Here is a 9,420-nt window from a genome sequence, read left to right as displayed (position 1 = left end):
CCCCACGGTCAGGGGCCACGGCCTTGGCCTCGTGCAAACACTCCCACACGTGTAGTACTGCGTACACAGGGCCTCATGGCTTCAACCGCCTCTGCGGTCTTCGGCGCTTCCGCCCACTTAGGGAGAAAGGCCACCATGAATGGCACCCCGTGTCAGGCATAGCCCCATTGCACACCTACCCTCCTCAGATGGTTACAGCCACGATACAGTCCAACATCACACTCCGGTAGAACCCCACCTTCAAAAAGGTTGGAGGGAGAAGAACCAGTCCACACAGATAGTCTTTTTGTTGGTTTTACTTGAAAGCATAAACAGAACAAAGCATACGATCAGCCACCCCCGGGTGGGATGACGGCACAATTCTTGTTACTTGCATGGTGATACAATTTAGAGAGAGAGGTACATCAGCCCAGGTGCAGCCCAGAGTCACGACTTACTTCGGCCATAGGCCCACTGGCAAATATCGTCAGTCTTCTAGCACTTCACTATTTTCCGGAATCCCATCCCTGTCAGTCCTAGCACGGTGGGTTTCCCCCTGTGGGGAAACTAGGGAATCTTTGTAGCTCTACATAGTCCTAGGCCTGGTCCTGTCCTTCCCATGGACCAGCCTATATTCAAGAAACAGTCTCTTTCCAGAGACTCTGTAGACAGTCTTAGACTTCTTCTGTACTCCTATGAACTCAACCCCTTCCCCTCTCGGGCGCCCCCTATATATCAACTCTCCTGGAACACAGAGTCTTCCCAGGCCAGAGCTGCATCTATCTCCAGGGCCCCATGGGGGCCTCTAGTGGCCATTGGCCATACTGCACCTACCTACAAGCATGTTATTATGTTATTCACTTGTAAAAGCCTCCCTTGTGTAGCCATCCAAAAGCCCTGAGACTGCTGCTGGGTGCTGCCATTTTGGATATGATGTCATCAGCTATCAGAGATGTCACTAAGGTGACATCCTATAGTATCCCCCCCCCCTTCATTGGTTGCTACATAAAAGGTTATGCAGGGAGGTAAAGGGATGAGTGGATAATCTGGGCCAACACAGAAAGTAATTAGTCACACCCAGAAGAGGAGAGGGGTATGGCATGTAAGGAAGGAGGGGGCTGTGCTAGGTAATTTACTGTACCTGGAGCAGTCAAATATTTTAGCTCATTCATTGGCACATTAAAAGTGATCAGAAAATCTTTTATGTAAAAGAAAAACATTGCAAGCAAGCATTTAAAAACGGTATTATGTCCATGCTTTTACCTGCAGTGTTTTAAGATGATGACAGTGTCTCTTTAATGTGATTGATTTGACTATGCCATTGCCATGCAAAGCATAAAATCCATGGATAAAATGATCCATGTGGGACCCTACTGTATTTAATGCGTAAGTTCACCTTTACACATAACATATGCTGATACATACTTCATTCCCCATATGTGGATGGGCCCTAATGTACAAAATACTGTCTTCATACAGGCAGATGCTGCTTTTCTTGGAAGGCTGCTGTGAGTTGCATTATGCATGACTGGTGGTTACATTTGGGCTGGAGTGACTCCAGCAGCAACTTTGCACTGTACGCATCAGAGCAGTATTGCATATAAATCATCCATGGCAACCAGTAAAAACTCAAATACTGGGAGAGGCCAAGAGGACCCCACAAAGTGCAAAATCTTGAAAAGGGAATTAAAGTAAATATAACTAAGAAAATGTGTAATGTACAGCAACCATTTTACAGGTATGCTATAAAGGTGAGCTTGCTTTTTAAAGAGGACCTGTCACTTTATACACAGTACCTAGTAAACATGCTTGTGCACACTTTCCCAGCTCGGTTGTCCACTCTGCTTAGGCGAGTGATTAAAAGCCCTGATACATAAATGTGCAAATGCAGCAAAATTCTGTCAGCTGTCTACTGGTTCCATTGTGGTGACATCACAGATAAAAAAGGCTCAGATCCCCAGATATGGCATTAGGGGGACCCTCCCTTAAAGTGATTACATTTGCATTCTATAGTTTAAATCCATTGACATTTATTGGACTACAAAAACTCAAGGAGCCTTTGCCAGAATATACAGCACAATAGGCAGAAGCAGATGTCACCACTGGCAATCTCCATATACTCTCAACGTAGCTCAACGTAGCTTTCTTTTAACAAGTGCAGGTCCTCTTGAACATCCTTTACATGTATCACGCATTAATCATGCTTCACGTTTTTGTTTTCACTTGTTTTGTTTCTTCTGTTGCACAGACCCATTCATTTCTTCATATCATAACCCAATCATGTTTGACTTTAAGTCACATAGAGGATGGCACTTACGGCCCTACTGTGGAGTACTGTACTGGCAGCAAGAGCCAAACGTGGATACTTAGAAACTATACCAGGCGAGAGGTTTTTAGAAACATTTTTTACAGTCCCACTGATTACTTTCTATGACAACTCTCAGAGGTTGGTATCCTATGGTGCTATTCCTTATAGAGCGCTTCCTGATGCAGACTATATACTGTATAATGCAGCAATCTCTTGGCAACTGCCGTGTAAAGCTGGCCATACACCAGTAGAATTTTATTTGAAAAAATTGTTTTTGGAATGTTCGTTCAATTTTCTAACAGCTAATGGGGTCAAATGGACAATTGAGTTCAACCATGGAGGAAAACAAAGGAGCAGGGTGGAAAATATTTCACACAAAAACAAGACAGTGAATGTGGTTTTCTTTCGGGAAACTCCACACATTCCAAAATTAAATGTTAAAATCAAACAAAATTTTGAATGACATTCCTCAAGTCTCTGATGATATTATTGAAAGGCTAACCATGAGCGTTAGTATGAAAATCTAACAGTGTATACTCAGCTTTAGACTATACATACTTGTTTCATTTTATTTCAGCCCGTGGACTGAGCAAGAGAACATTACTTCATGCTTTGGGTGGAAGAACCTTCCCTGCAGGCTATTGTACTAAGAATTTTGCGACAGGTTCAGCAGAATTTTAAATCAATTTGGTTTATAATGTGTGGAGCCACCTTTTGGCCAATTCCACATGAAAGAAGGACACAGATTTCATTATATATAATAAAGGATGGCCCCTAGTCTTTAGCTATAATTCTGGATTCCAGTGTTCAGCGTAGGCACTGGGAGTAAATTTGTAGCATTCAGGCAGTTGCCAGTTGTCAATCATCACATGCTTTCTTCCCTGTCCACACTCCATATCAGTGCTCTTTTTGCTTCAAGCTGAGTAAAAAACTGTGACAACAAATGGATGGGGATGCTATGGAGACACACCTGACTCTCTTGGGAAAGTACCATTTGCATAATGACTGGTCTGGCTGAAATGCACCTAAACTAGCACAGTGACATCGATTTTATAAGTCACTGAAAGTCATGGAGCCCGGTCATCATGGTGAGAGCTCCATGCGGCCAGTTCACATAGTATGCCGTTGTAACCGGTTAACAATATGAAGTGTGGTAACTTTAGTGTATTTTAGTTGAAAATAACATGGTTACCGGAAATTCTCTTTTACCTGACTAGCCATATCGAATGCAGGTTCACTGATCGGGCAAACAATAATAGATGGATTTACACTCTTAAAAATGGTATACTAGATTGTTTCAATCTGATATTTTTGTTATTGATTTATTATAAAGGATATTGTGCTTAAGCAGTTATATAAATATCTGTATTGTAGTCAACCTTCATTAACCTTATTGCTATGTTTACAGCATTTTTTCCTGAGACATATCAACAGCAACCAGTGCTTGGATGAACCATCAGAAGAGGACAAAATGGTCCCAACAATGAAAGAGTGCAACGGAAGCCGATCCCAACAGTGGCTTCTGCGTAACATGACCTTAAACTCCTAAACCTCCGCGATGGTTATCCAAGCGGCCCCCAACATTTTGCAGAGTCTACAGACCTTAATTATCAACTCAACGAACACTTGAATGGAATATAACACCTTCCAGACTCTCAGTGACGTGAAATAATTGAAAACCTCTTTGAATTCAGCTGGGAGGACAGAAATAGAACTTTTTCAAATTTTTCTTCCACGAACAATACATGACTGTACAGGCCCGACTGCGAACTGTGCCAGTTTACAGGAGAACAAAGAGGAAGAGCGGAAGCTGTACATAATCATCCTGTCCTGAAAACAACTATATTTGTCACAGATAAACTTACGTGAAAAAAAAGGATTGGATAAAAAAAGGAAAACAATATTTTACTATAAAATATGGGGGTGAACCAGGAAAAGTCTAGTCAAATAATACATTCAAACAGGCCATTGAATAAGCTCATAGATAAAACAAACCCATATTCTAACTCTCTGGTGAGGCAAATAGTAGCAGAGGGTTCATGAGGCCACATGCTGCTTAATAAGCTTATGGTGATGTACACGGACCACTGGTTTACTTAAAGCGCAATTGAACTTTTAGTTTAAATCAACTAAATTTATTCCAGGTGTGCAAAAAGAACAGGGTTGCAACATCTCCCAGTTCATTTTATTTATATAGCAGCCACAGCCTTAGTAGAAAAGCCTGTCTCCTGCTACCATGCTGTAGAAAAGGACCCTTGCTCTCTGTGTGGAAGGAGTGATCTCTCTGCAGAGGCCTGACACTCCCCCGCACTGAGGCAAACCTGTGGTTATGCAATCATCAAAACCTGTGCTCACTGCTGATTAGAGAGCCCTAGTTCTGACCTAGCTGGGGGTGTGTCAGACTTCTGCAAAGAGACCACTAGAGAGTAAGGGTTCTTCTCTCCATCATGCTGTCAGAGGACAGGCTTTTCTACTTAGGCTGTGGCTACTTTCTAAAGAAGATGAACTGTAAGACTCCGCACACCTTCTACTTTGGTGCACCAGGAATGTATTTAGCTGATTTAAACTTCAGTTTGGCTTTAAACTTTTTAGAGAAGTCAGGTTAGATGCCGCCATCTTGTCTTCCCAGTTGGTGAGGCAGTCGGGGGGACAGGAGTAGCTATAAGTGGAACGTCAGCTTTGAGAATCCTTGCTAGTTGACTTTAACTGGGTAGGTCACCAAAAAAACGGAAGCAGCTGTAAGAAGAGGGGCAAAAATTACTGTTACCAGTGTTGCAAATTTTTAAAGGACTGGCTGGACCGGATGACAAAGGTAGCAAATTTACTAAACATCACATCCCAAAGACCTACTAATATTTTCTGTAAGCGTATGTGTTTACTTTATGCGGTTCAAACTGGGTTCATTTTAAAAGACAATTATGTGCCACACACGATTTAGTGTTGGGTACCCTTTAGTTTGTTTCTAAAGACATCATACATGCATTTACCTGACTGGATAACTGGTGAGATCTGTAAGCTGTTGGTTTTACATCATCCTCCTGAAGCTGCCATCTCAACTGTGTTCTTGGATGCAGTATTCAAGATTCACCCTCTAAAGTTCAATCCAGACAATTATTTTTAATTTTGGATAGAGCTGTAGACAACAGAGAAGTTTCTGCTCTCCATATTACCATGGTGACTAATGTCAGTACTAAATCCACTGCTACCACTTTCAAGACGATGGTCAACGAACAGTGACAAGTAAACATATGTGCCTGTTTCAGCCTTGGCTTTGTGGCCTACTTTCCTTTATCGCCTTACCTTTTGCAAGAGTAAATATGGATCTTTTAAAAAGAATCACCCTTGTGAGAATTAAAGGCTCGGCTAAACATAAAATGTTCATTAACTGTATAGAATTAACCTCTTGTTGACAATGACTACTACTTTGTTGGCAACATGACATGTTAAATTTAGTGTGCTAAAAGGGAAGTGTGTTTTTTTTTTATTAAAAGGGTTTATCTAGTGCGACTAAAAGATTAAAAAACCTCAAATGAAATTAAGGCCATAGATAGGTGGAATTATATCTGAAAAAAGACCCTTAATGGCTGAGCTTATAATAGAATCTAAATATTTAACTCTTCTTTTGTTATAATTATGCAATATGTATATTTGCCTCCTTTTTTAACTTTGCTTCCTTTGTCTCAGTATTACACTTGAGCTTGACTGAGGAACACTAGGTAATTTTCTCACGAGTCCAAAAAAACCTTATTGGCTTTCACAAATTGCAACAAGAAGATATGCATATCCAATGCATTTCAGGGGTGTGGAATCCCCCTTGATCACGCCTTAAGCAATAAACAACAGGACACTGATGGACTCTAAACTTACAGCCACTGCACACAATCTGTTTCTGAGGCAGGATTGCAAATCCTTGCAGTAAAAAGATATTTACCAGTAGTTCAGCATTTGTACAAATAAAGGATTCCTGACCCCTGAAACATATTGGCTGTGAATATCTTCTTGTTGCTATTTTTCAATAAAGTCAAAGTTTTTTTTATTTTTTTACTCTTGAGATAATTACCTGGCACTTGTTTTCATTCTTCATTTACGTTGATTTCTCATTTATGGGTCCCCTACCTCTGAATGGCCATCTTCCTTTTGTAAAGAGCTGCCGGAACCAAGTCCAAATATTGTTCCTATTCGACTAGAGAAAGTTTTTGGTCCAGCGCCTCATCCACACTCACCCTTGGATACTTGAACTTAAGTGTCGGAGGTTTGACAATCAGCATCTGTTGACCTCCAAGCTGGTTGAATTCATGCATGATTTCTCATCTCCTGAGAGTGCTTAATAACTGGGCCCTATACAGTAGTTAATAAGACAATTTCACTTTGCTAATTCCGGTCATCTATAGTCCACCCCCAGGAAATGTATTATCACTGATCTATACTTCCTCACCATCTCCTTGCAGTAGGGGTCCACCCTGGGTAAGCTTCAGTGTTGGGTGGTGTTGGAGCCAACCTGGGTAAATGATGATTGGCCACTGAGGCCTGAACAATGTCACATAGGGTAGGTCACATTCTCCCCCATATATAAAAGAAAAGGAGTAATGGTGAACCTCTGTTAACTTTGAATGCCCAATCATTCACTTTGCTAAATTATCATCCTTCAGTTCTTTAGTATATCAACCCCAGGGAGCCAAGGCAGTTGACAGGAAAGGACATTGCCAAATCTGTAATTGTCGGACCTCATGTGACCTATGACCCTTGCTAGTCATGCTAAAGTGCAAGTCTCAGGCATGGGAAATAAAGCAAAAAAAGGGGAGGATATACATCTTTTATAAGTGGACTTGCCCAGATATTACTATTTAATCTCAGATTCTTACATAAGCCCTGTGTTAGGGCTTCTCTTTAAAATAGAATACGGTTTTAATGATATCCGTAGGCCTCCTCAAGAACCATTCATAAAGTAGCAGAGTGGAGTACAGACAGTTAAGTGAAAGTTTTGTTGAATTCCTGGAGCACTTTCGTCGAATAGATGTAATTGATCTGCTTGCTTTTCTTGACCAACAAGAATGTTCTTTCCAATTAAACATGGCTAACAATTTACTTTTTCCATATGCGGTTGCAGCTGATTTTTGATGTTCCAAAAATTACTTTATCCCATAGGTCATTATATAAATATGAAGTATATATTACCCTTTGGGAATTTTAGGTGTCTTTTAAAAGATTCAGAGGATATGTGTTCTGCAAACCATTCTGTTTCAGAATATCATCTTTATTGGTATTCCTTTAGCATGACATATAAATGCAACATTTCAGTACCTTGCAGGTCACCATAGTCGTTCAGGGGCCCTGTAAGGTTCCAAAATGTTGCATTTATATGTCATGCTGAAGGAATACCAAAAAATATGATATTCTGAAGCAGAATGGTGTGCAGATAACATATCCTCTAAACTGTATACAGTGGCACCATCCAGCAGTTGTTCCAGCACCTGTTGAACTCTGGGGTACATCAGTATGGTATGTGAAGAACATATCACTAAGATATATTTGACTATATTCAATGAACACCCTGTCCTCTGGCTAAACTGCAGTCTTCTAAGAACAGTGAGTGTGCCAACCATTAACTTCCCATCTGTGGCTGTTGGAGAATGTACAGAAGCAAGGACTTAATTGTGCCATACGGTAGCAATTTAGCCTTAAAATGACCCTGCTGCTGTGGCCTATGGCTGCCACTTATATGTGACACATCCAGATGTATTGGACACCACCTCTCCAAGTACTGTGGCCTGTAGTGATGTAGCGGCTGGTGGGAGGAACTGCTATAGGATACGCCAATTAGTGGCACATAGCAGTGGCACCCATAACTCTGTAGTAGAGTAAAGAATGGAGAGGTAAGCATTTTCTTTTACAGGGTGATGATTCTGGTTTAAACGTTTTATACTTGTGGCAGGGTCACTTTAACAATGTAAAACACCTCTGAATGACACATGGTTTTTATACTTTAAATAATGTGACTTGTTATAATTTAAAGATGACCGTTTTGTTTCATTGCATATGTCATTGCAGTAAAATAATTATAGAAATCCTGTTCTGAAGGAAAAAAGGGTCTGCCACCGCCCTTTAAGAACTCCAAAGTAACACGGTGTGCTCAAATATGCTCACTGGCACTGGTAAGACAGCTTCCCAGCATAGCAGGCCTCCACTGATGAGTAACCAGGAGTGACTCGTGTTCAGAAATAAAGGGCACCAAACCCAAAGGTAAAAGAGTACAAAAGTGCCGTTTACAAGTCGATGAAACAAAAAACAGCTCATGCGTTTCGGATGGCAACAACACTCCCCCTTTATCAGGGCTTAGATTATCAGTCAGGAATTTATGTAGACCCATGTGTGACACCAGAAAGAAAGGTCCCCATTTTCCTCTTCCACTATCACCATTATCTTAAATTAGGAATGTTCAGATACCAGTATCTGTATCTGTGCCAATATTTGCCATTTTCACGAGAACTACCAGGGTTGCAGCTGGGACTGGGCCCTGGAGCTCCACCACTGTCCTGAAATCGTTAGTCTGTATTGTTTTAGAAAAACTGTCACATGACACTAAACAAAATGGCTTGAGTAATTGGTATCCGTGAGTACTTGGACAGGTATCTGTACTTGTACTTGGTCTGAAAAAAATGGTATCATTTCATCCCTAAAATATATATATATCACATCATACATTAAAACAGTGATGCACAAATCCCAGGAGCCCCATAGCCAATGCTCCTTAAAAATGACAGCTGCCTCCTAACATTTGAGTTTTTCTCTAGTCTAGTCTTTCATTGGAGCTGGAAAAGTATTTGTACTTGTACCAAGTACAGTACTTGGTATCTGAACATCCCTATCTGAAATACGAACTGGCTATATAACAGTTACTTCCTTTTATGAAAAAGTTTCACTTGAAACTTTCCAGGATTCCTCAGCAGAGCTTTTTGTTTTATGACTTCCAGCTTATATTCACCTAAAACAAAGGTTTCTCTCTACCGCGAATTGCCTTGTCTCCCTGACAACTAATTGTAAAGCTATTTGCATATCTTACAAGTTCCGTCTTGGAGGATTGAAACTTCGGCTCCCAGTTTGCAGAAGCATTTTTTTTTTTTTTTTTGGAGAGT

At 40.8% G+C, this 9,420-nt stretch overlaps 1 protein-coding gene across 5 annotated transcripts in view; it reads left to right on the top strand.

Moving 5' to 3' along the window:
* Window positions 1-4,179, top strand: part of GALNT13 (polypeptide N-acetylgalactosaminyltransferase 13) — a 219,951-nt gene extending 215,772 nt beyond the window's left edge. For 4 of the 5 annotated variants that reach the window (XM_018569808.1, XM_018569807.1, XM_018569811.1 and 1 more), the window contains one exon: window positions 3,696-4,179. In XM_018569808.1, the coding sequence (XP_018425310.1) occupies window positions 3,696-3,836 (141 nt within the window). In that variant the 3' untranslated portion in view covers window positions 3,837-4,179. Of the gene's footprint in view, window positions 1-2,255; window positions 2,420-3,695 lie in introns of those variants that run through there. The other variant, XM_018569810.1, reaches the window with a different exon arrangement.
* The last annotated feature ends 5,241 nt before the right edge of the window (window positions 4,180-9,420 follow it).

The sequence above is a fragment of the Nanorana parkeri genome, unplaced genomic scaffold (genome assembly GCF_000935625.1).
Source record: "Nanorana parkeri isolate BGI_ZX_2015 unplaced genomic scaffold, ASM93562v1 scaffold1402, whole genome shotgun sequence".
NCBI classification, from domain to species: Eukaryota; Metazoa; Chordata; class Amphibia; order Anura; family Dicroglossidae; genus Nanorana; species Nanorana parkeri.
Note: the sequence above shows the minus strand (reverse complement) of the source record. Positions and strands in the feature narration are given on the sequence as shown.